This window comes from Monodelphis domestica, chromosome 2, assembly GCF_027887165.1.
Source record: "Monodelphis domestica isolate mMonDom1 chromosome 2, mMonDom1.pri, whole genome shotgun sequence".
Classification (NCBI taxonomy): Eukaryota; Metazoa; Chordata; class Mammalia; order Didelphimorphia; family Didelphidae; genus Monodelphis; species Monodelphis domestica.
The window spans coordinates 107,807,006-107,834,804 of record NC_077228.1 but is presented as its reverse complement, the minus strand read 5'-3'; the positions used below and the strand labels follow the sequence as shown (position 1 = coordinate 107,834,804).

Below are 27,799 nucleotides of genomic sequence, written 5' to 3'. Positions count from 1 at the left end.
GCAGATATCCGTCATTTTTACATTTGTAAAGGTTTTCTTGAGGGGTACAGCCTGACCTGGGATTTCCTTGAGATGGGTACTCCCAGGTGAAGAAACCCCCTCAACCAGCACCCATGGGCACCTTCTCTGTGACTTGGGGTCTTAGCTAAGCTCTGGGATAGTAAGAGACTTGTGAAGGGGCACCAGGCCAGTCTCTGTTAAAGCCAAGTCTTCCTTGCTTTGGACTCTTTCTATTCAACCAACTTTAGGCACATCCTTTATTATTTTTTAACCCTGAATTAATGTCTCAGCAACATCTCTAAGACAGAAGGCAAAGGCTAGGCAAATGGGGCTAATTGACTTGCCCAGTCACACAACTAGGCACATTCCTAGAACTTTTAACCCGACCCACCTGTGCTCCCACCAGTGACAGCAGATTGCAGAATCAGACTGTTAGGTAGGATGTTAGAGAGCATCTGTTGGCCCCCTTTCTGGATACGTTGTTAATGACAGAGAAGGGGGCTGAATCTTTTTCTGACCTCAGTGCATTCCAACTTCTCTGTCTAGTTTCCTCCTCTAACACCTGGGTCTTTGTCTCCTCCCCAGAGTTTCACAATCAATACGACGCCTCAATATCCTCTACTTACAGACCAAATGGGTCTGAGTTCTTCATTGAGTATGAATCAGGCTGGGTTGAGGGCTTCTTGAGCCAGGATACATTGACTGTAAGTCTCTCTCATAGGAAATAATGTTCCCCTCACCAATTTCCCATAATTTAGGATCCTGGAGGAATCCCTGTGGACGAGGGGGAAGGTTAAGGAGAGGGGATGGATACCAGTCTACTCTGAGAACAGAGGGATCCTGGGAAACAATGAACTTCTGCTACTTCCCTTTGATCACTAGGGAGCAGTAATAGAGCCCACATACCAGTCCTAGAAAGTGGTTCAGCTACTGCCTCAAAAAGAAAATCTGGATTATTTGCATGGAATTTTGTGTATAATTTGTGATTCACGTAAGGGTAAAATACTTAGAGGTTCTAGCCCATTCCTTGTTCTTTTCCTCCTGTGACTTGATTTGAGAAAATCAAAAATCTCTCTTCTATACATCTCTTCACTTGTTCTGAGTCCCCTGTCCTTGTCTCCTTAAGGGAGGGCACTAGCATTGTGACTGGTTCTGGGCATTATGTTAGCTTAGAGAATAAACCACAGGCCAATTAGTGGTACGGAATGACTTACTGTATGAATTCATGCAGCATCCTATTGGCTCTCAGCTGAGAGAGAAGATCCTGGGAAATGAATCACCTGAAAACAGTTTATTTTGGAAGAGAAACATTGGGGGATGTGGGGGAAGGGTATAATCTGAAGCTTGGAACAATACTTTGGGACTGTGGCTGGTTGGGAATCTGTGGGAGTGGAAGGAAGGCATTAGGGATGTCATAGGGAGAAGAAGGGGCTAAAGGAGGTAGAGAAGAAAGTGAAAGACATACTAAGAGATCCAATTTATTCCAGTCTGGCCCAGAGTCCAATCAGCTCCTCTCTTCCCAGTGTTCCTCCAGCTCCTCATCTGTTGCATTGACTTTAGGTCAGGTCATTCCTGAGGGAGAATTCACAGGACAACTTGGGCTATGCCCCCCCAAACTCCATGACTATTTTTATCTAGGTGAAATCAGGTTTTGATGAATAGCAAGGCCATCCTGGAAGAGGATAAAAAGGCAGCCTGGAGCCCAGGGGGCACATAGGAAGTAGTGAAGGGGTTAGGTTGTCATGCAGCCCAGCTCAGTGGGAGGGAGTTCTATAGCCCAAATGAGATGTCATGGGAAAATTAAGGGGAGTGTTGGCCATAGCAAAAGAGGATTAGAGTCTAGCGGGGTTCCAATCTTGACTCTTGTGCTTACTGTGGAACTTTGGGCAAATAATTTAATCTTCTGTGCCTTAGTTTCCTCATCTGTAAAATGAAGGGTTTGGACTAGATCTCAATGATTCCTTTAAATTCTAGATCTGGGGGCAGAGTCAAGATGGTGACTCAGGAGGAGCAAAAGCTAAAACCACTCTGACTATCCTTCCATACCGATCTTTAAACTGTGTTCAAAATGCACTCTGAATTTATCTTCAAACTACCTATTTTTCTTCATTTTCCTCCCTACTTGCTCCAAATCTAATAACAGACTGCATCCCAAATTAGGGACCAGTATCATGATTTGTTGTGACCTAGGTCAGCACCAGGTCAGGCTGTTAGGGCACTGTGCCTGGTCAGCCAGCTTTCTCCTCTGGCTTTTTAAACCCACAGATTGGTGGAATCAAGATGACTCAGGCATTTGTTGAGGCCACAGAATTCTCCGTAATACCCTTTGGACTGGCCTGGTTTGATGGAATCCTGGGACTGGGCTACTCTGAACAGTCAGTGAGCAGAATCACTCCTGTCTTTGACAACATAATGACACAAGGGGTGCTGGAGGAAGATGTCTTCTCAATCTACTACAGCAGGTGAGGCTATTCTTTTTGGGTGGGATTCCACACCCTGGGGAGGAGGAATGGAAGGGAATTGTGCTCACGACTGTGCCCCTCAGCTGGAGCAAGAAAGGCAGGAGGACTCGCTTCCAAAATCTCTGTGGAGTCCAGGGTGCCTCAGAGAGACAGTTGAACCCTTAATCCATGTTAGTGGGAGGGAATCCCATGGCCCAAATGAGACATCATGGGAAAATTATTTTTATTTAGCTTTGGAAAACATTGTTTTGTGTATTCATAGAGGTGTAAGTAATCTAACATTTGGCTAAATGTTGCACTTCATAAAACACTTTATACCTCTCTATTGTAATTGCTGTAATTATTGTGGCTTAGATGGCATGATTATTATCCTTAATTTATAATGTTATAAAATACTTTTATAATTATAATTTATTTTTTATTTCTATTTAACTAGCACTTTGTTTTTGTTTTTGTTTTCCATTTGAATTAGTTCATTTAGTCAATTTAGATCATTATTCCTTGGTTACAATAATCACATGATTTCCCTCCCTCCCCTCCACCCACCCTTCCCACAGCCCATGACCATTTACTCATTTCATTGAATATTACTTGTGCCCTTGATCAGAACCTATTTCCATGCTGTTGATGTTTGCACTAGAATGTTCATTTACTCTACATCCCCAACCATATCCCTTCTATCCATGTTTTCAAGCAGTTGTTTTCCTTCAGTGTTTTTACTCCCACAGGGTTTCCTCTGAATGTGGATAGTAGTTTTTCTTGTACATTCCTCCTAGTTGTTCAGGATCACTGCATTTCCACTAATGGATAAGTCCATTACATTCGATTGTACCACAGTGTATCAGTCTCTATGCATAATGTTTTCCTGGTTCAGCTCCACTCACTCGACATCAATTGCTGGAGGTTGGTCCAGCTCCTATGGAATTTCTCCACTTTATTATTCTTTTGAACCCAATAGTATTCCATCATCAACATATACTACAATTTGTTTAGCCATTCCCAAATTGAAGGGCATCCCCTCATTTTCCAATTTTTTGCCACCACAAAGAGCGCAGCTATGAATATTTTTGTACATGTCTTTTTCCTTATTATCTCTTTGGGGTACAAACCCAGCAGTGCTATAGCTGGATCAAAGGGCAGACAGTCTTTTATCACCCTTTAGGCATAGTTCCAAATTGCCCTCCAGAATGGTTGGATCAATTCACAACTCCACCAGCAATGAATTAATGTCCCAACTTTGCCACATCCCCTCCAGCATTCATTACTTTCCGTTACTGTCATGTTAGCCAATCTGCTAGTTGTGAGGTGATACCTCAGAGTTGTTTTGATTTGCATTTCTTTAATTATAAGAGATTTAGAACACTTTTTCATGTGCTTATTAATAGTCTTGATTTCTTTGACTGAAAATTGCCTATTCATGTCCCTTGCCCATTTATCAATTGGAGAATGGCTAGATTTTTTGTACAATTGGTTTAGCTCTTTATAAATTTGAGTAATTAGACTTTTGTCAGAGGCTTTTGTAATGTTTCCCAATTTTTTGCTTCCCTTCTAATTTTGGATGCATTCATTTTATTTGTACAAAACATTTTGATTTTACATTTTGTGGTTTTTCTCTAGCTCTTGCTTGGTTTTAAAGTTTTTCCTTTCCCAAGGATCTGACAAGTATACTATTCTGTGTTGGCCTAATTTGCTTATAGTTTCCTTCTTTATATTCAGATCATACACTCATTCTGAGTTTATCGTGGGGTAGGGTGTGAGATGTTGATCCAAACCTAATCTCTCCCATACTGTCTTCCAATTTTCCCAGCAGTTTTTATCAAATAGTTGGTTTTGGTCCCACAAACTGGGATCTTTGGGCTTATCATAGACTGTCTTGCTGAGGTCATTCACCCCAAGTCTATTCCACTGATCCTCCTTTCTGCCTCTTAGCCAGTAACAAATTGTTTTGATGACCTCTGCTTTATAGTATAGTTTGATATCTGGGACTGCAAGGCCCCCTTCCTTTGTATTTTTTTCATTATTTCCCTGGATATCCTTGATCCTTTGTTCTTCCAAATGAACTTTGTTAAGGTTTTTTCTAAATCAGTAAAGTAATTTTTTGGAAGTTCAATGGGTATGTCACTAAATAGGTGAATTAATTTCGGTAGGATTGTCATTTTTATTATGTTAGTTCTTCCCAACATGAGAAATCAATGTTTTTCCAATTGTTTATATCTAGTTTTAATTGTGTGGAGAATGTTTTGTAGTTGTGTTCATATAGTTACTGTGTTTGTCCTGATAGATAGATTCGTAAGTATTTTATATTGTCCAGGGTGATTTTAAATGGAATTTTTCTTTCTAATTCTTGCTGCTGAAATGGGTTGGGGATATATAGAAAAGTTGATGACTTATGTGGGTTTATTTTGTATCCTGCAACTCTGCTAAAGTTGTTGATTATTTCGATTAGCTTTTTGGTTGATTCTCTAAGATTCTTTAAGTAGACCATCATATCCTCTGCAAAGAGTGATAGCTTCTTCTCCCCATTGCCAATTTTAATACCTTCAATTTCTTTTTCTTCTCTAATTGCTACTGCTAGTGTTTCTAGTACTGTGTTAAATAATAGAGGTGATAATGGGCATCCTTGTTTAACTCCTGATCTTATTGGAAAGGCTTCTAGTTTATCCCCATTGCAGATAATGTTAGCCTTTGGTTTTAGACAGATACTGTTTATTATATTTAAGAAATATATATATATATATACATATATATATATATACTTTCTAGTGTTTTCAATAGGAATGGGTATTGTATTTTATCAAAGGCTTTTTCTGCATGTATTGAGATAATCATGTGGTTTTTGTTGCTTTGCTTGTCAATATGATCAATTATGTGGATTGTTTTCCTAATATTGAACCATCCTTGCATTCCTGGTATAATTCCTATCTCATCATAGTGAATAACCCTGGTGATGACTTGCTGGAGTCTTTTTGCTAGTATCTTATTTGATATTTTTGCATCTATATTCATTAAGGAGAGTTGTCTATAGTTTTCTTTCTCCATTTTGGACCTGCCTGGCTTTGGGATCAGTACCATATTTGTGTCATAAAATGAATTTGGAAGAACTCCTCCTTGGCTTATTCCATCAAATAGTTTGTATAATATTGGGATTAGTTGTTCTTTGAATGTTTGATAGAATACATTTGTGAATCTATCAGGACCTGGGGGTTTTTTCTTAGGGAGTTCTTTGATGGCTCTTTCAATTTCTTTTTCTGATATGAGGTTGTTTAGGTAATCTATTTCTTCCTCTGTTACTCTAGGCAATTTATATTTTTGTAAGTATTCATCTATATCCCCTAGATTACCATATTTGTTGCCATATAATTGGACATAATAATTTTTAATGATTGCCTTAATCTCCTCTTCATTAGAGGTGAAGTCTCCCTTTTCATCTTGGATACAATCAATTTGGTTTTCTTCTTTCATTTTTTTTTAATTAGACTGACCAGTACTTTGTCTTTAGCCTTATTGATTAAATCAATAATTCTCTGACTTTCAATTTTATTAATGTCTCCTTTGATTTTAGGACCTCTAATTTAGTCTTCATCTGTGGATTTTTAATTTGTTGTTACTTTCTAGTTTTTTAATTTGCACGCCCAATTCATTGACCTCTGCCCTCCTTAATTTGTTAATATATGAACTCAAGGATATAAATTTCCTCCTGAGTACTGCTTTGGCTGCATCCCATAGGTTTTGAAAGGATGTCTCATCATTGTCATTTTCTTCAGTGAAGTTATTAATGGTTTCTATGATTTGTTCTTTAACTAACCAGTTTTGGAGAATCGTATTGTTTAATTTCCAATTAATTTTTCATTTACCTTTCCATGCACACTTTCTAATTATTATTTTCATTGCATTGTGATCTGAGAAGGTTGCATTTATTATTTCTGGTATTTTGCATTTGTTTGCAATGTTTTTATGCCCTAACACATGGTCAATTTTTGTGAATATACCATGTGCTGCTGAAAAGAAGGTGTATTCCTTTTTGTCCCTATTTATTTTTCTCCACATATCTACTAACTCTAATTTTTCTAAGATTCCATTCACTTCTCTTACCTCTTTCTCATTTATTTTTTGGTTTGATTTATCTTGTTCAGATAGAGGAAGGTTCAGGTGTCCCACTAGTATTGTTTTTTTATCTATTTCATCCTTGAGTTTCACTAGTTTATCCTTTAAAAATCTGGATTCTATGCCATTTGGTGCATACATGTTGAGTACTGATATTTCCTCATTGTTTATACTGCCTATTATCAGGATGTAATTACCTTCCCAATCTCTTTTAACTAGATTTATTTTGGCTTTGGCTTTGGCAGATATCATGTTTGCAACTCCTGCCTTCTTTTTATCAGTTGATACCCAATAGATTTGGCTCCATCCTCTTACTTTCACCCTATGGCATATTTACCTTCCTTATATGTGTTTCTTGTAGACAGCATATGGTAGGGTTTTGGATTCCAATCCACTCTGCTATTCACTTGCATTTTATGTGTGAGTTCATTCCATTCACATTCAGAGTTATGATTACTAGCTGTGTATTTCCCAGCATTTTGATTTCTACTCCTGGTTCTGCCTTTTCTTCTTTCACTATTTCCTTCTACACAAATATCTGTTTTTAGTCAATCCCCCTATTTTCCACTCTTATTTTATTTCCCTTTCTACCCTCTTCCTTTCTTATTTACCCCCTTATTTGCCTTGCAGTCTTTCTAAAACTACCCCCACCCTCGCCCTCCCTTGTATTGCTTCCTTCCCCACCAGTCCATTTGTTACCCTTCTACTCCCCTATGAGGCACAAATCTATTCTCTGCCCCAATGGGTTAGATTGTTCTTCCATCTTTGGGTCAATTAAAATGGAAAATGAGGGGATGCCTTTCAATTGGGGAATGGCTGAACAAATTGTGGTGTATGTTGGTGATGGAATACTATTGTGCTCAAAGGAATAATAAAGTGGAGGAATTCCATGGAGACTGGAACCTCCAGGAAGTGATGCAGAGTGAAAGGAGCAGAACCAGGAGAACATTGTAAACAGAGACTGAGACACTGTGGTACAATTGAATGTAATGGACTTCTCCATTAGTGTCAATGCAATGTCCCTGAACAATCTGCAGGGACCTATGAGAAAAAAAAAAAAAAACACTATCCACAAGCAGAGGACAAACTGTGGGAGTAAAAACACTGAGGAAACACAACTGCTTGACTACAGGGGTTGAGTGGATATGATTGAGGAGAGACACTAAATGAGCACCCAAATGCAAATACCAACAACAAGGAAATGGGTTTGGAGCAAGGACACATGTTATACCCAGTGGAATCATCGGCTAGGGGAGGGGTTACAGGAGGGGGAAAGGGGGAGGAAAAGAAAATGATCTCTTTTTCCAATGAATAATGTATGAAAATGATCAAATAAAATAATGTTTAAAAACTTAAAAAAATTCATTTAATAGTTAAGTATTTACTCTCTTCATCCTCTTTACCCTTCCAGTGTATTGATGTTCTCCCCCTCCCACCATGAGCTTCTTTGTGACATAAAAATTTACCCACTTTTGTTTCTTTTCCCATTTCTTTTAGTATTAACCTCTTTTTTAGCTCTAGTTGAATATATGTGTACATATATATCTATACACACGTATATGCATTTATGCATACATATATACCTCTTTATGTCTTGTCATTTCATCCTATACATTTTGTCACTGTTCCCTCTAAATTTAATTCTTCTAGCTGCCCAGTGGAAAATAACAATTTTTAAGGGTTGCTAATAACCTCTTTTCTTATAGGGATACATATCATTTTAACTTTTTTGAGTCTCTTTTAAAAAAGTGTGTTTTTTTGTTTTGTTTTTCTTTTTTCCCCCTCTTTTTAAATTACCTTTTGATGATTCTCTTGAGTTCTGTGCTTGGGCATCAAATTTTCTGTTCAGGTCTGGTCTTTTCTTTACAAATTCTTGGAATTCTTATATTTTGTTGAATGACCATACTTTCCCTTGTAAGAATATAGTCAGTTTTGCTGGGTAGTTGATTCTTGGTTGTAGACCTAGTTCCCTTGATTTCCAGAATATCATATTCCATGCCTTTCTGTCCTTCAGTGTAGATGCAGCCGATCTCCTGTGTTATCCTTACTATGGTTCCATGGTATCTGAATGACTTCTTCTTGGCTGCTTGTGATATTTTTTCTTTGGTCTGATAGTTCTTTAATTTGGCTATAACATTCCCGGGTGTTGTTAGTTGGGGATTAAGTACAGGAGGTGATCTGTGAATTCTTTCAATCTCCACCTTTCCCTCTTGTTCTAGAATATCATGGAAGTTTTCGTGAATAATTTCCTGTAGTATTATATCCAGGCTTTTTTTTTTTTGTCATGGTCTTCTGGTAGACCAGTGATTCTTAAATTATCTCTCCTTGAACAATTTTCTAAATACTGTTTTGTGAATGAGATGTTTCATATTTTTCTCAATTTTTTTCATTCTTTTGCTTTTGTTTTATAGTGTCCTTCTGTCTTGTGAGGTCACTTAATTCTAGTTGTTGTATTCTGGTTCTTAAAGACAGGATTTCATCCCTGGCTTTTTGGTCATCCTTCTCCTTCTGGTATGATTTTCTTTGGAAGTCATCTTTCATTCTCTTTACCTCATCTCTCATCTCCTTTGCCTTATTTTTCATCTTCTTTGCCTCATCTTTCATTTCCTTTGCCTCATTTTCAAGCTGGTTGATTTTGGCTTTCAAGATAGCATTTTCTGTTTCCAGATGACTTATTTTAGTTTTTAAATTCTTTTCCCAGTTGTCTTCAGCCTCTCTTAATTGTGTTTTGAATTGCATTTTTAGTTCTTCCAAAACCTTATCCAATTTGCTGAGATTTCTGTTTTATTACTTGCCTCCTCCTGTGTATTGTTTTTCTTGGTTCGTTGCCTGTGCAGAAGCTGTCAATTTTAGTTTCTTTCTTCTTTTTCTGTTGTTTGCTCATATTTACCCCTTCTTTGCTCCCCGTATTTATCTGTGCTCTTGCTCCTCTCATATTTTTTGGTTTTGGGGCCTTTTGTCTGTCTTCCCTCTTGGAGCTTTGTCAGATCTCTCAGTGTAGTCTCTGAGGGAGGAGTGTTAGATTTTGAGTTTCCCTATCCTCTGGAGGCTTTTGAATGGATTAAAGTCCAGCAGTCAGTGAGGGAGGGGTGTTGGAATTTGGGCTTCCCTGACCTCTGAAGAGTTTTTATGGGATTAATTTCACCTGGGTTTGGCTGGATATGCCTTGAGGCCAAAACCTCCTGGAAGTCTGGAGCAATATGGAGGGTGTCAACCATTATGACCAGGCTGCCAACTCTGTGCTCCCTCTCCAGCTCCTTCCCTGCTGCCTGTATTCGATGCTCTGAGCCTAGCACAGCCATGCCTGCAAGGTACACCCTCTAGACCAGTTCCTTTGCCCGTCCAGAGGTTCCCACTGCTGCTGGAGGCTTAGCACTCTGGGTGGGAGAGAAGAGGGTTCCTGGCTTCCCTGAGCTCTGAAGACATTTGATGGGATTAAGTTCAGCTGGGTTGGGCTGGGTGTGCTCTGAGGTCAAAACCTCCTGGAATGCTGGAGCAATCTGGAGGGTCTCAACCATCCTGTCCAGGCTGCCAGCTCTTCGCTCCCTCTCCAGCTGCTTTCCCGCTGCCTGTGTTCAATGCTTTGAGCCTGGCACAGCTCTGCCTGCAAGGTACACCCCCCAAGGCCAGTGCCTTTGCCTGCCCAGAGGATTCTGCTGCCTCTGGAGGCTTAGCACTCTAGGTGGGGAGAGAGGGGTCCTGGGACCTTCCCTCTACCTTCCCCCTAAACCCTAGTATTCTCAGATTCCAGCTTTTGGGAGGCGTACCTTTTGAATTGAGTCCAGCAGGAGGGATCCCTGGCTCTGTCTTGTTGTTAGCTTTGATTTTCAGTCCCCTAGGAGCATTTAGTTTGTGAGTGGTAAGGAGGGGTTTTCAGAGGTCTGAACGATTGTTGCTCCTCAGCTGCCATCTTGACTCCACCTCCTATAATTTCTTGATAAAATGAAGTTCATATAGATGAAGCCAACCAGGATTATAAAATCTAGAACTGGAAAGAATTTAGATGATCTAGTTCAGGGGTTCTTATCTTGGAGTCCACAAATGCTCAAGGGTTCTGTGGATAGATTTCATGAGATTCATGAATTTGGATGAGAAAAAAAATGTTAATTTAGTATTTCCTTCAATTATTCAAAATCATTATTCTAGGGAGGAGACCTGGGGCTATACCAGACTGACAGATGGTATCCAGGTCACCAAAAAATGGTTAAGAATACCTTGATCTAGTCTAATTCCTTTATTTTACACATGAGGCCCAGAGTAGGAGAGTACCTTGTTATTGTTGTGTGGAAAGTGATTTTGAACTATAAAGTGTTATGGAAACAACTTTAACCTGACAAATCAGGCTGACAAGATAATATGTTATGGGATTTTTATCCTCACCCCATTTTACAGATGAGAATATTGAGATTCAGAGAGGGTAACTGTGACCTGTCCCTGCTCATACAGCTATCTTGAGATGATAGACTAATAGAATAATACATTTAGACATAGAAGGAAACTGAGTGGTTATTGAATCCAATTCCTTCATTTTACAGATGAGGAAACTGAGGCCAAAAGTTAGGATATGTAGTTTAAGACTGAACATTTGTGATGACAAATAAAAAAATGAATGTGTTTATTAAATAACTTACATGAGATCACCCAGGTTAAGTAAGATACAGAGCCAAGACTCAAAATGAGAGCCTCTGGTTCCAAATTAAGAATTCTTCCACCACTACTCTATGTTGCTATTTAGTCTCTTGGGCATGAATCAAACCCAGTTCTGCTCTAACTCCAAGTGGAGGTTTCCCTAGGTCACACAATTGAGTAGAAGATCTGAGATTTGAACTGAGGTCTTCTGACTGAAAATCCAGTCTTTTTGGCCTCAGACACTTCCTAGTTGGGTGAACCTGGCCAATTCACTTAACCCGCATTTCCTAGGCCTTAATACTCTTCTGTATTGGGACCAATACACGGTATTGATTATAAGTGAGAAAGGAAGGGTTAAAGAAAAAAAGGAAAAAATCCAGTCTTCTTTCCAATGTACCTTGTTGATTTTTTTTTACCCAAAGTGAGAATTAAAATCTAGGACTTCCAGCCCCAAGACCAGTGCTTCCCTGCATATATGGGAGAGGTATGAATGAAAAAGTCATTCTAGGCAGGAGAAATTTTGTGATGCTTTGTCATCTCTCTCGACAGACATGTCAGAGGTAACATAGTAGAATGAATAAGGGTGCTGGCTTCTACGTCAGAAAGACTAGGTGTTAAGTCTCATTTTTCCCACCTTTTCCTTGACTAAACAAGTCACTTTCATGACCAAGAGAGTTAGGAGGCAATGCTCAAGATGTAGGCAACAGGTGGGTTGTCAATCTGCACTGATACATGGATCTCTCTCCCTTCACCCATAGCTCCCTAGATCAATTAAATCATGGCTCTTTATCCCTCTCTTTACCCCTACAAGAAAAAAGAACTCACAATATAGGGAGAGATGAATACAGTGTAACTAGAAGGTGTTAAATTCTGTGATCAAGTGCATATCTTATATTGACAGGCAGCCAATTGATTTGTTTGGTATTTATTCAAGGTCCCAAGATGTAACAGAAGACCCCCATTACTGCAGGGAGAAATCTGTTAGTTCATGAGAGGGCAGGAACAAAAGTGAGAATGTTGGGATTTGGTAACCATTTGGGATTCATTCTGTGCAGTTGGAGAGAGCCCCCACATTGATGAGATCACAGAGCCTCCTAAGTGTCAAAATAATCCTAGAATATCTGATGCTTCATACAACCCTGCCAAAGAGTGTCCCAAATAACCATCTGAGTGAAGTAGGGAATTACTCAGTAATGAATGAAAATTCCATCGGTTTCCATGTAAGTCCTGTGGATTGAGAGGAAGGACAAGGAAGGATCCCCTAAGAACTCCCCACAAGTGTCCATGGAGCACAGTTGAATGGGACATGGATGAGTTGGGGATTGTGACCTCCACTTTGGGTGGGAATATCCCCTTCTACTATAATAGATCATGTATTAGACAAAGCAGGACAGAGGCTGAATACTGAGAGTTTGAGATGCAGAGTAGAGGAGGGAGCCTACGGTGGCTTATATGTCCAGTAACAGGTATATAACACATACGTGTACACACTTACTTGAAACCTGGCTCATTTAATTTCTAAATGTCTGTAGCTCAAAACTTGGGAGCACTAGCTAATGAGATGTGTGCTGAAGTCTGTGAGGTACCACATTATTTTCTTGTGTTTAGTTTTTAGTCCTTACCTTCCACATTGAAATCAGTACTGTATATTGATTCTAAGGCAGAAGAGTAGTAAGGGCTAAGTAATGGGGGTGAAGGGACTTGTCCAGGGTCACACAGCTAGGAAGTATATTGATGTCAAATTTGAATCTAAGACATCCCACCTCTAAGTCTGGTTAAAACACTACTAGGGGTATCCTGGGGATCAAATGAAATGTTAAGTGTGAAAGGGATGGGAGATAGGAGTGGCCAAATAATTCCATCAATTTTTCCCTGTCTCTTTACAGGAAATCCAAGTGAGGAAACAATCCCATCCCAATATGGCTCCAGCTTCCCTGTCCATGCACATCCTTAGAGCATGACCTAAAGTCACACACTTTACCAGCCCAGACAGGTCCCAAAGAGACCCAGGCTCATTAGAAGCTGACTGCTGATATCCTCGGCACACAAACACCCCAACCCTTTTGGTCACAATCCCGTGCATTCCTACCCTTACCTTCCACTCATTTTTCCCAGAATTGTTTTCCAAGTGCCAAGTCTCACTCTTTGGGGCCTGGGCCTGACTCAAAGTACCAACAGCAAGAGAATGGGTGCCAATTTGCACCTCATTTCCCCATCCTTCCTCCTTTTTTTCCAGCTTGGAAAAATGAGAGTTGTCCAAAAATGGCAAGGACTGATTTGGGAGGAATTGAATTCTCCCATCATGGAGTCTTTCAGGGGAGGCTCAGTGTTCACTTGTTGGGGGCCTTGGAGAGGAGCTCTTTATTCAGGGATGTAACAGGATGTAGATTCAAGGCATGAAGGGCCCATGAGGTCCCAGTATGAGACCCAGGAAAGGAGGAAAATGCACATCCCCTGGCTTTGCTCTCCCACAGTCACATGCCTCCTATCTCCCTTGGCCCAATCCAAAGCTTAGCATAGTCCCTGACGCATAGTAGATGCTTAATAAATATTTGTTGACTTGACTGTCCTTATTCTCTAAACCCCTCTCCCAATTTCCCCTTAACCCTGAGTCCTCAGACCTCAGGGTGAAAAGATTGCCATCTGCCCTCCAGGACTTCAGGTCAGAAAGCTGGAGAGCTGATACTGGGAGGCAGTGACCCCAACTATTACCAAGGGACTTTCCACTACATCAAGACCAGCCATCCAGACTTCTGGCAGATCCCAATGCAAGGGTAAGGAATTGCCATTGATTCTAATTCCATTCCACTTCCTAACTCACCCTGAAATCCAGACACATTTAATGTTGGCCAACCCCAAGAGCTTTTGTCACTCACTCCTCTACATTCAGATACCTATGAAATGACTTCTATCTGTCCACTAATATCCTTTGCTAGAGACCACTGCCATTGACTAATTCTTTTAAACTCTTACTTTCTCTCTTAGAAACAATGCTAAGACAAAAAGGCAAGGGTTAGGCAAAAAGGGTTAAGTGAGTGATTCAGGGTCACACAGGTAGGAAGTGTCTAAGGCCAAATTTGAACCCACATCCTCCTAACTCCATGCCTGGTGCTCTATCCACTGTGCAACCTCACTGCCCCTCCCATAGACTATTGGTGAGGGGGCAGGTTATCTGTTTTCTTTTCTTTTCTTTCCTTTTTAGTTACACAGGGAAACAATCTTTAACAATTGTTATAAGACATTTTAGGATTCAGATTTTCTCCTTTCTTCTCTTTCCCTCCAAGGTGGTAAATAGTCTGATAAATGTTACTCAGTGCTTTCATGCAAAATAGATTTTATACTTCCCATGACTGAGCTGAAGGAATATCACAAGTAAAATTAAAAAGAACAAGAAACTTGTGAAGGAAATAAAGTTGAAGATGGCAGCTTTGATTTGCAATCAGACAGTTCCTTCTTGGGCTGTGGAAGCCATTTTTGAGCAGGAGTCCTCTGTTGTTATCCTTACCATAGATTCTTAATAAAACAGGTGTTCATGAGAGAGAAGGAAGAGGAGAAAGAGAATTTTCCTAAGGTTTTTGGAGGGAGGTGAGAATGGGGAGGTACTAACTGTAACAATCCAAGGACTTGGCAGCTTGATAAAAATAAGAGACTGCTGGAATTGGAATTGGAGATCTGGGTTTCAATCCTGGATCTGACCATCACTATCTATATGATGTTGGGTAAGTCATTCTCTCTGAGTGCCAGTTGCCTCATTTGTAAAACGAGATTAATGGTATTATCCTATACCTCCCTCATGAATTGATTATGAAGAATTGCTTTATGAACATTAATCACTAGACCTGGTTCCTTCTGCCCATCTCCCTCTCCTCTGATACGTGGAAGCTCTAGCCCAATGTCCTCTAGCAAATAGCCCCAGTTTCATCTCACCTATATTTCTTTCTTTCTTTCTTTCTTTCTTTCTTTTTTTTTAAACCTTGACTTTCTCGCCTACAATTATTGTTGTGTATTGGTTCCAAAGCAGAAAAGCTGTAAGGTCTAGACAAACCCCCGAACCCCAGAGATTTGAAGCCTCAGATTAGAATCTTGGGGATAGAGCAAAGAACAGATACAATCCATAACTTCAGGGAGTTGATATTTGGATAGAGGTGGGGGCAGAAGTAATGCTCCAAATACATAGAAAGGACTTTTTAGAGAATGTGTTATATAAGTATAAAATAGGTTAATTGTGGGAGGCAATTAGGTGGCTCAGTCATTTGAGAACAAGTCCAAGAGATGGGAGGTCCTGGGTTCAGAGAAAGTGGCTTACCCTGCTGGTCTATGAACCCTCTTTCTGTCTCTGACCTTCCCATCCAGTGTTGCTGTAGAGTCTCATGTGGTGTCCTGTGAGGCTGGTTGTGATGCAGTTGTGGAAACAGGATCATCCTTCATCACAGGTCCAACCGATTCCATAAGTGAACTGATGAAGATAATTGGAGCAGAGAAACATGGGAAAGAGGTGAGGAAGGCAAATTCTGTGAAGAAGAAGAGAGTGGGGAGTTACCAAGAAGGGCTGCATAAAAACCAGAATCCTGAAGTTCCCTTCCCAGAGAATGGAAGGGCCATAAGGGGGCTGATTCAGAGGTCATTATCTTAAAGACGGTTGTCCCATTTCAGTCTGCACCACTCCCTGCAAATGCAATAATTACTCAGAGAGTAGCATAGATTTCAGAGTTTGTAGGACCCTCAGAAGTCTTCATTCTACCCTGTCCAGAAATTCCCTCCCTGCACAGCATTCTTTACAAGTATTCATCCAGCTTCTGCTGGAACACTTCCACTGATAGGGAGCTCATCACCTTACACAAGACAGACATTTCTATTTATTGCCACAAAATTTGACTATTGGTACCACTGAGTTGGCTCAGTGCATAGAGTGCTGGAATCAGAAAGATTTTAGTTCAAATTCAGCCTTAGACCCTTATTAACTGTGTGACTTTGGACAAGTGACTTAACTTTGTTTGCCTAATTCACTGGAGAAGGAAATGTAAAACCACTCCAGTACTTACCAAGAAAACCCTATATTAGGTCATGAAGAGTTAGATGTAACTGAACACCAACCAAAAGTTCAACTGTTATAAAATTCTCCCTGAGATAGAGTCACATCTGCCTCTATAATATCCAGCTATTGGAATAGGGAGAATTTATAATTAAAATATATACTATATATAATATAAATAATAATATATATTTATTTGAAGAATTATCAATTAGGAGAGAAATAAAAATGTGTACTACTTGGCCCCAGAGAGTCATTGCTAAGAGCAAGGAGTGGAAGTAGTCAAGCCAGATTTCAACTAAGTATATGAAAAAATGTTCTAAAAATGAGGGCTGTCCCAAAGTGCCTTTCCACTTTGGGCTGCCTCACTGGAAAATTAATCCCCTATTACCTGAGGAAGCAAGCGATCATTTGGTGATAACCACCTATGCTACAGATCAAAACTGGCAAATGTTGAAAAGAAATGTTTAATGAAATAGATAAAAATGCAATGCAACATAGATAATGTTAATTTATGACTTTTCTGTGTGACATCTTTGCTATAGAGGCAGTTGTTTAGTCATCATCAATCCTGTCTAGATCTTCATGACCCCATGGAGGGTATTCTTAGCAAAGCTACTGGAATGGTTTTGCCATTTCCTTCTCTAGCTCATTTTATAGATGTGGAAACTGAGGCCAACAGGTTGAAGTCATTTGTCTGGGATCACAGAGCTAGTATGTATCTGAGGCCACTCTCAGGAAGATGAACATTCCTGACACCAGGCCCAATAGTCTATCCACTTGCTGCCCCTACAGAGGCAGAGGAGCTCCCTGTTCAGATTAGAGGTGAAACATAATGACCTCCGAGGGTACTTTCTATTCTGTCTGTGTAAACTCCTGAACCTGGACTAATACTGAGAAAGGGGACCCAGAGGACACTTCAGCCCTTCCTTTCTGATCTGCGCATATGTGATATCTTGAATGCCTGTAACTCACACAGGATTTGGGATCCTTTCTGTCCATAGTATCTTGTAGAATGTGACCTGGCATCCACGCTCCCAGATATCTCGTTCAACTTTGATGGCAAAGACTTCACACTCCAAGGTTCTGACTATGTCTTAGAGGTAAGCTTTTGGATAATTCTCTTTCTGTTTCTCTGCCTGTCTCTCTGCCTCTCTTTCTCTCTCAATCTCATTCTATCTCCATCTCTTTGTCTGTCTGTCTGTTGGTCTCTCTGTCAGTCTGTCTGTCTCTGTCTCTTTGTCTGTGTCTGTCTGTCTGTCTCTTCTGTCTCTCTCAGAAGTAGGGGACCATGGGCATTAGCAATCAGCTACAACAATAAGAATCAGGGTTGGGGGTGTCGAATATCGACTTAAAAGTACTCCTATGTTTCTTCCATAAAAGTGGGTTCATTCACTAACTAGCTCCAAAGTGATAGGGATATGAAGTATTTGTATTCCAACAACACAATAAAGTTGGTAGTATATAACTTTTATCCTGATTTTACAGGTGAGGAAACAGGCTCAGAGACATGAAGGTACTTGCTAAAGGTTATACAGCTAAAGGGGGAAAGAGCTCTGTCCTGGTCTGTCTTATCTTTCTATACTTTCCCTCACTTTCCTTCTCTCATGAATTAGGCAAACAGAAGTTAAGGAATTGCCCAGAGTCACACAGCAAATGTTTATCTAAGGCTGAATTTTAACTCAGGTCTTCCTGATTCCATACTCGGCACTCTACCCATTGAGCCACCTTGCTTTCTATACTTACCCTGATCTCATTTTCTGTGGGCTCAATTATAATTAATATTGTTATCTTTAAAATTTATAAAGTGTTTTTGATTATCCTAGTGATTAGGGGTGTCCTCTTATTTGTCTGCATTTAAGACATGTTTGTTCTTGATAATTTTGTTACTTTTTTTAACAGTTACTTTCTGATTTAACAACTCTAAGCCCAAAGGGTAAGGCCTAGAAAAGTAGGATTAAGTGATTTGCCCAGTATCACATAGCTAGGAAGTATCTGAGGAAAGATTTGAACACAGGTCCTCCTGATTCCAGGTCTGACTCTTTTATGGTATTAAAGACAAAATATGTTGATATTATACAATACAATACATATATTCTATGCATTTCTCAGTTTCTAATTTTTTTCTATGACATCATTTGGCTGACCCATGTTGTCCACGGCTTCTGCAAAACTCCCCCAAATTCCAATTTAATTTCTTAGAATGGCATATGATATATCAAAACCACAATGGGGAAAAAGAAACCTGTATATGCTGATTTTTTCCTTATTGGTGATTTCTTCTGGGAAAAAGTCCAAAAATAGAGTCTCTGATTTGAAGAATATGGGCATAGTTCTTAATAATTACCTTAATATCCTATTTATTAGAGGTGAGGTCACCCTTTTCATTTCTGATACTGTTAATTTTATTTTCTTCTTTCCTTTTTTCATTAGATTAAACAGCATTTCATCAATTTTATTTGTTTTTTCAAAGTACCAGCTTCTAGTCTTATTTATTAGTTCAATAGTTCTTTTACTTTCAATTTTATTAATTTCTTCTTTGATTTTTAGGATTTCCAATTTAGTTTTTATCTGGGGATTTTTAATTTGTTCTCTTTCTAATTTTTAAGTTGTATGATCAATTCATTGATCTCCTCCCTCTCTGTTTTGTTGGTATAGGCAAATATGGATATACATTTTCCCCTGAGTATTACTTTGACTGCATCCCAAAGATTTTGATATGTTGTTTCCTCTTTGTCATTCTCTTCAATGAAGTCATTAATTGTTTCCATGATTTGTTCTTTTGTGAATGTTAAAAACGGTAAATGCCAAAACTGTAAAGGTTTTGGCAAAATTGGTAAAGATCATTTTTAGTGTTTTGACTTAAAATCTAAATAAGTGGTCACCATGGGAAATTCCAAAAAAAAAATACCCAAGTCAGCTGGGGATTTATGGAGATTTTAATTAATAAAAATGAAGGAATTAAGAGAAGGAGAGAGAGAGAGAGGAGAGAGAGAGGAGAGATAGAGGAGAGAGAGAGGAGAGAGAGAGCGCCAAGCAGTAGAAAAGGGCCTAGGCCAAAATGGCCTAGGCCTGAGCCTAGGGGAGAGCGAGTCAGTCTTTATCACTCACCACAAGATCGTCTCCATGCAAGCTCCAGGCCTCTACTGAATCTCCTGGACTGAGTTCAGAGTCTAACTCCACACTGAATTCAATTGCGAACTCCATTCAAAATGTCCTCACTTCAACTCCTAACTCCAATTCAACTCCATTACCTTTTACCCCTTCCTTTTAAAGAAATGTTCTTTTATGTCACCTCCCCTAAATTTTCACATCTACCAATCACAGTAGACACTTTTCCCCAGGACTGCCCACTCTTAGTTCTCATCTTCTTTGGTTCTCACCTTCTCTGGTTAGATTAAATCCTCTGAGTACTTCACACCTCTTTTGTTAAGCTTGCCTTTTGTAAGATGCTTGACCTTTTAGGCACTAATTTAACCTTTATAAGTACTTAGCACCCTTTTTTATTAGCTCTAAAAATAGACCTAGCTTAAGGTTCTAGCTTTACTATAAGTATGAGTTAGGGACTTTTCATTGTTAAATCAGGAGTTTGCAACTTTATCTTCCCCCTAAGGCACTGTTTGAGTAGGGTGGAGTAATTTTAAAAGTTCTCAATATATTCCTGATCAAGTACTTCCATTGTTAAAAATGGGGAATAGCTTAATCAAATCTTCTAAAGTAGAGTCTGAGTAGTTTTAAGATTCACACTTTAACCAGCCAGTTTTGGAGAATCATATTATTTAATTTCCATTTAATCTTTTACTTGATTTTCCATGTACCCTTAAGTTATGATCTGATGAAGTTGTATTTTTTATTTCTGCTTTTTTGCATTTGTTTCCATTGCTTTTATGCCCTACTACATGGCCATGCTTCAGGAATATACCATGTGTTGCTGAAAAGAAGGTGTATTCCTTTTTACCCCTATTTATTTTTATCCATATATCTATTAACTCTAATTTTTCCAAGATTTCATTCACATCTCTTCTTTCTTATTTATTGTTTGGTTTCATTTACCTATATCTGAAAGGGGAAGGTTTATATCTCCCATTAGTATAGTTTTACTATCTATTTCCTCCTTAAGCTCCAATAGTTTCTCCTTTCAAAATCTGGATGCTATATGATGTGATGCATATAGGTCAAGTACTGCTATTTCTTCATTGTCTATACTACCTTTTATCAGGATGTAATTACCTTCCTTAGCTCTTCTAATCAGATCTATTTTTACTTTGACTTTGTCAGATATCATAATTGCGAATCCTGCCTTCTTTTTCTTAGTTGATGCCCAATAAATTTTGCTCCAGCCTCTTAACTTTACCCTGTGTGTATCTGCCTGCCTCATGTGTGTTTTTTGTGGACAACATATGGTAGGATTTTGGTTTCTAATCCATTCTGCTATCTCCTTCCATTTTATGGGTGATTTAATCACATTCACATTTAGAGTTATGATTTCCACTTGTGAATTTCCCATCATTTTGATTTCCTCTTTTAATAGTCCCATTGCCTTTTTTTTGTCATTTTTGCTAAATTGCAAGATGTGAGGTGAAACCTTATAATTTTTTTATGTGTATTTCTCTTATTATTAGTGATCTGGAGTATTTTTTCATATATTTGTAAATACTTAGCAATTCTTTAGAAAACTATTCATATCCTCTGACCATTTATCTTTTGGGGATGGTTATTAGTTTTGTATGTATGTATTAAATGTTTATATAATTCTTATCAAAGGAATTTTTCCCATTCAATTAATTCTCTAAATCACACACACACACACACACACACACACACACACACACACACACACACACACGTTAAACTCTTACTTTCTGTCTTAAAATCAATACTAAGTATTGGTTCCAAGGGAGAAAAATATTAAGGGCTAGGCAATTATGGTTAAGCCACTTGCCCAGGATGGCTAGGAAATGTCTGAGGCCAGATTTGATTATCGTGTAGACATTAATGTCTGTACAGAAGCATTTTCAGTTTCAAGAAATCAATTATCTATTTTATCTTTTGTAATTTTCTGTATCTCTTTTTTTGATTGAGACCAAATCTCCTACTCATAGCCATGAGAAATATATGATATTTCTCTTCTAATTGTTTATACTATTTTTGTTTGGTGCATCTCTAATATTAAGTTCACATATCCATTTAGAATGTATTACAGAATGTGGTGCTAGGTGTTGGTCTAAAAAACCTCATTTATGCAAGTTTGCTTTTTATTAAAAAGAATTTTTTCCAAGTCAGGTTGTGGGTTTTTAAAGTAGATTATATTATTATTTTATTAAGTTCTGAAAAGGATGATCTTGGTAATTTGATTTTCATAGCATTAAAAGTACAAATTAATTTTGGTAGTCTTATACTTTTTATTATATTGGTGTGGTCTAGCCATGAGCACTGAATATTCCTCCAGATGTTTAAGTTCTTTATTTCTTTAAGAAGCATTTGTAATTGAATTCATGCAAATCCTTTTGGTACTTTTGGAGGCTGACTATCAGATTTTTTTTGCATTTTGTAGGTATTTGGAATTTCTCTTATTATTACTAAATGTTTTGGGGTTTTTTTGAGAACTTATTTTGAGATCTATAACATTGCTGAATCTATTAATTGTCTTCATTCCTATCTTTGCTGATTCCTTAGGATTTTCTTCTTTTTTCAACTTTTCTGCTGTCTTAGAATTAATTCCAAAGGGGACAGCTGGGTGACTCAGTGGATTGAGAGCAAGACCTAGGACTGGGAGGTCCTAAATTAAAATCTGACTTCAGATACTTCCACTCTGTGTGACTCTAGGCAAGTCACTTAACCTCCATTGCAAAGAACTTATCACTCTTCTGCCTTGTAACCAATATATAGTATTAATTCTAAGACAGAAGGTAAGGGTTTAAAAAATGATACCAAATATCACTTCCAAGCCAAGAGAGTAATAAGGGCTATATAACTGGAGTTAAGTGACTTGCCCATGGTCTCACAGGTAGGAAGTATCTGAGGCTAGATTTGAATCCACAGTGTCCTCTTTCCAGGCCTGCCTCTCCCTAGGATTTTTCAAGAAGGCCAATATATCAATAGAGATAGTGTTATCTCCTCTTTAATTTCTTTTCCCTTATTGTTATTGCTATCATTTCTGGAACTATATCAAATAATAGTGGGAGAGGGAGAATCCTTGCTTCTCTTTTGTATTTATTAAAACCAATTCTAGTGTATCCCCATTGCATCAAATGATGACTTTTGGTTTTAGATAAATGCTTTTTTGCATGAAAAAAGGTCTCCATCCATGCCCATACTTTGCACCATTTTAAGCATAAAAATGTGTTATATTTTGTCAAAGGATTTTTTCTGCTTCTCTTGAGGTGATCATGGGAGTTTTGGATACTTGGATTTTAATAACCTAGGTTGCTAGGTGGCACAGTGGATACAGTGATGGCTAGTAGTCTTGAAGTTCTGAGTTCAAATCCTACCTCTGATACTTTATAGCTATGGGGTCTTGGGCAACTCATTTTATTTCTATTTGCCCAAGTTTCCTCATCCATAAAATAGGGATAATAATAGCTCCTCCCTCCCAGGGTTGTTGTGAGATGTCAAGTGCTTAGCATAGTACCTGACATAGAGTAAACAGTATATAAATGTTGGCAATCATTATCATTATTACTAATTATGTGATTTTTTCTTTAATATCAAACTATCCTTCTATCCCTGGTATAAACCCACTTGCTCATAACGAAGTATTTCTTGGATAAATCACTGAAATGGATTTTATTTACTATTTTTGAGTCAGTGTTTTTTAATGATATTGCCCTATGATTTTCTTTTTGTGTTTTATCTTTCCCTGGTTTAGGTATTAAGACTCTATCTCCCAAAAGGATTTTTAGGGTGCTCTCTTTCTCAATTATTGGAGATAATTTGTAAAGAATGGGTATTAAATATTTTAAAAAGATTTATAGATTTCAAAGCAGCTAGGTGGCTCAGTAGATAGAATACCATATCTGGAGTTGGGAAGATCTGGGTTCAAATTTGACCTTAGACACTTGGTACTATGTGAACCTGGTCAAGTCACTTATCCCCAATTGCCTAGCCCTTACTGTTCTTTTGCCTTGAAACTGATACTTAGTATCAATTCTTAGATAGAAGGTAAGTGTTAAAAAAAAGTTTTATAGAATTCTCCTGTGAATTCATCAGGACCAGGAGGTTTTTTTTTCCCTTTTGTAGTTCCTTTATAGACAAATCTATTTCCTTTTCTGAGATGGGGTTATGTAATCCTCTGTAAGGTCTTCTGAAGGTGTGGGTATTTTATATTTTTGAAGGTATTTCTTTTGTGTTCTCAGTTTTGTTAACATAGAACTGTGTACATTGTGTTCTGATGTTTCTTTTTATTTACATTGATTTTGCTGTGATTTCACCTTCTTCATTTGCTACCTAATTGATTTGATTCTCTACTCTCTTTTTAATCACATTAGCTAAGGGTTTATTAGTCTTCAGCTTTAAGTTTCATGTATCATTCATTGCTGTAGGGTTTTTGTTTCCAATTTATTTTCCCCCTCCATTTTAAAATATCTGTTCTGCAAAAGCCTCTTAATTGATGTCTTTGTTTCTAGTCTCATCCTTCTCCAATATGTTATTCACCATTACTGAAATTATATTCCTAAAGCACAGCTCTGACAAAGCTTTCACTAGCTACCTCACAGTATATCTGAGCCTTGAAGCACTTAGGAAATATATTAGTACTTATATTTCATAATATTAGGCATCTATTATATTTTTATTGATTATTATTATTATTGAGAGCTTCACCCAGGGACAGCTTCAAGAACTTCTTCTGAAATGTCAATGGCTCAATTAAAACTAGACTAAGCTGCTTCCAGCTCCTAGGATAACCCAAGTACCAAAGAATTGTGAAGCTGGGATGAAGGAGAAGGTAGAGGGAAGGAGACCTGTTCAGGAAAGCAGATCTGTCCAAAGATGTCCCTCATTAAGAGTGTGGAGGTGTTTCCTCTGATACTTCCTAACTATGCAACTCTTAGCCTTATTTGCCTACTCTTACTGCTCTTCTGCCTTACCTATTCTAAGAGAGAGGATTAGAGTTAACCAAAAAGTTAAATGAATAGCAGTGTCTGAATTTATCAGGTTGAAAGGAAATGTCAAGATAGTGGGATTTATGGGGAAGGGAGAAGCCAATGTGGGAGAGCACTACAGGGTCTGAAAAGATGATGTGATGAAGAGGGAGGCAGATACTATAAAGGCAAGGGTGTCTGGGAAAATATAATAGTAGGCATTTAATGTTTGATGAATGATTAAGAGTGAGGAAAGGAAAATGTCAGTACATCTGAAAGAAGCTAAACAGTTATCAGAAAGAAGGAACCAACAAAAAGAGTTTTATAGAGTCTGGAAATGGACAAGGAGTTGGACTAAATCAGTGGTATCCAATCTAAACAGTAAGGATTATTGTGGGTCTCATATTGATTTAAAAAATGATGAATTAGCATTGTCTATATTGTATTGTATAGTTATTTATTTTGTTAAACATTTTCTATTAACATTTTTTTTAATCTTTACCTTCTGTCTTAAAATCAGGTTCTAACAGCAAGGGCTAGGAAATTCGGGTTAAGTGATTTGCCTAGGGTCACATGTCTAGGAAGGATCTGAGGCCAGGTTTGAACTCAGGATCACCCATCTCTGACTCTCTGTCCATTGAGATAAATAGTTGCCATTTCATTTTTTAAAAAATTTTCCTTCCATCCAAAAATTTTATTTTCCATATTAGAATCAAAACTATGTATTGGTCCCAAGACAGAAGACTGGTAAGAACTAGGCAATGGTGGTTAAATGATTAGCCCAGGGTCACACAACTAGGAAATGACTGAGAACAGATTTGAACCCAGGGCTTCTCATCTCCAGGCCTGGCTATTTATCCACTGAGCCATCTAGCTTCCTCCTATTATATTTTAATCTAGTTCAGTTGGCATTGGGGAGTTTTATATGTGGTCGACAGCAGTGAGTTTGGCACCTCTTAACTGGATAACCTCAAGGGTCAGGCAATAATAGAGATAAGTGCAAAGTCTTTTACACAGGTTGCAAATATTAACTTCCCAAGTAAATGGGGAGAGGTGGATAGAAGGTAGTTTGACAAAAAGAAAAATCAGAGAGATTCAGTGTCCTGTACACTCAGAATCAGCCAAAAGGTTGATAGAGCCAGGGGAAAAAAAAAGGTGATACCATTTTACTCTATAGTGTGAAGATACATACTAGCTCTGCTGTATTCTGTCCTGATCAGAATATCAGGAACACTATATTTAGTCCTGGGTGCCACATTTGTAGAAGAACATTGATAAGCTAGAGATTTTCTCCAGGAGGACAAACAGGGTGGTACAAAAAGTTAGTTTATGATACTTGGTATGTCTGGCCTAGAGAAGAGTTTGGGGGAGAGCTGGTGGTAGAGTTGTGGTGGAGGAAGTGATAATTACCTTTATGTACTTGAAGTGCTAACTGGAGGAAGAAGAATTGGTATATTTCTGCTTGACTCCAGAGTGAAAAGCTAGGAAAGATGGGCAGAAGGTTAAAGTTGAATAAAGCTAATAAGTAGCAGGATTGATATAAAGAACAATTTCTTGATGCTAATAGCTAACCCATGGTGGAATGGGCTGACTCAGGATGTAATGGGTTCCTCTCTTCTAGATTGCTTTTGGCATAAGGCAGGATGACATTTGTCAAGCATATCACATTAGGAGTTCTTCAGGTTGGACTAGATGCCTTCTAAACTTCCTTTAACTGATCCTCTGTGATCTTGTCATCCTCTTCCTTCCAGTGCCAAGATTCTGTGATTTTTATCATAACCAGGAACTAAATTGAGTATTTGCTAAAAGCTGGGATCAGAGGAAGGGGGGGAAGGATCATGCAGGTTTGTTAAAGGGCATCAGTCCAAACTAATCTCTCCTTGTAGAATGAGGACAGCAGCAATGAGATGTGCCTGGTGGCCCTTCATGGAAAGAATATAGGACCTCTGTGGCGCCTGGGAACAACATTCATCCAAAAGTTCTACATTGAATTTGACCGGCACAACAATCGTATTGGTTTAGCCTTGGCAGCCTGACCTGTCTCTGCTCACATCCCTGTTGGATCCTACTTTTTCCATGTTGTGCTTCACTCCTTGGGACAGGGGCAAGTCCCTCCATCAAGCTCTCAAATCCTGCAGGCCACTGTTAATGTTCTGCTTTAATGGAGAATAGAATAAAGTTTCATTGCTCAAATCTGGATTTGTCTTTTAGATGAGAATGGGGTATAGCAGGAACTGGGGGTGAAGCACAATGTCTCTTCAGAATGTAAAGGATAGTGACCCTGCTATATACTCTTAGAAAAATACAGGCTCCTAAACTCTGACATCCAAATGGACACATGAATCACCCTTTGTTATATAATTGCAAGAGCCTCCCCTTCGCCCTCCTTCTTCTCTCCCTCCCCTCCTTTTCTTCCCCCTCTTCCTCCTCCTCCTCCTCCCCTCCTTCTCCTCTATGGCCTCTGGTATGGCCTCTATGAGGCTCTTTACTGACTTGGGGAGGGAGAGAATCTCAATCACAAAATGTTAGATAACAATCTTCAACAAATGTTTCTACATTTAATTGAAAAAATATCTCTCCCCCTTCCCCTCTCCCTCCTCCTCCCCCTCCTTCTTCCTCTCCTCCTCCCCCTCCTTCTTCCTCTCTTCCTCCTCCTCCTCTTCTTCCTCCTCCTCCTCCTCTCTCCCTTACCTTCTGTCTGAAAATCAATCCTAAGACAGAAGAGTGGCAAAGACTGGACATTTGGGGATAAGTGATTTGTCCAAGGTAACAACACATCTAGGATGTGTCTGAGACCAAATTTGAACTCAGGGTTTCCCATCTCCAGTCCTGGCCACCAAACTTTCCTACAATAGATTCTATTTTTAACTTGATATTTTTTTCAATTAAATGTAGAAACATTTGTTGAAGATTGTTATCTAACATTTTGTGATTCAGATTCTCTCCCTCCCCAAGTCAGTAAAGAGCCTCATAGAGGTCATACCAGTGCTGTCATGTAATCCATGTTTCCACATTCCTCACCCACAATAGCTTAATTGCAGCACTGTCACCTCCCCCTATGAACAATGTGCCATTTGAGTTGATTTTTCCAGCAATGAGGATGTAGTTTCTTGGTTTTATGAGCTGTCAAGGCCAACAAATGGGCCCCCTAGTGGCGACAGAGCTCATCATCCTTATCTAGACTTGGGCTTTGGAAAACACAGTTTGTTGCATTGCTCTAACTTAACTCCCCTTGCAATCAAGGCCAAACATTTGCAAAACAGCTGGTCTAAGCAAAGGGTAAAACCAGTGATTAGGCTGCCCAGCAGTAAAAAGCTCAGTGGCTCACCCAGGGATTATCCATGACCTTGTGGAAAGGAAACTAGAAATAAGTTCTGAACTTTCTGCCACTGTTTTGGAACAAGCAACAGTGGGAATATCAAGAGAGAAGAAATTGTCAAGACTGACAGTTGGTGGGGGAAGGGGCAGCTGGGAGTGGCAGTGGGTCTTAT

General features: G+C 38.8%; 1 protein-coding gene across 3 annotated transcripts in view; it reads left to right on the top strand.

Moving 5' to 3' along the window:
• The window catches only part of LOC100017089 (renin-like), a 68,657-nt gene extending 42,156 nt beyond the window's left edge, over window positions 1-26,501 (top strand). For all 3 annotated transcript variants that reach the window (XM_007481210.3, XM_056815773.1, XM_001370718.5), the window contains 6 exons: window positions 586-704; window positions 2,266-2,462; window positions 13,850-13,969; window positions 15,549-15,690; window positions 17,232-17,330; window positions 26,195-26,501. In XM_007481210.3, the coding sequence (XP_007481272.2) occupies window positions 586-704; window positions 2,266-2,462; window positions 13,850-13,969; window positions 15,549-15,690; window positions 17,232-17,330; window positions 26,195-26,344 (827 nt within the window). In that variant the 3' untranslated portion in view covers window positions 26,345-26,501. The remainder of the gene's footprint in view (window positions 1-585; window positions 705-2,265; window positions 2,463-13,849; window positions 13,970-15,548; window positions 15,691-17,231; window positions 17,331-26,194) is intronic.
• The last annotated feature ends 1,298 nt before the right edge of the window (window positions 26,502-27,799 follow it).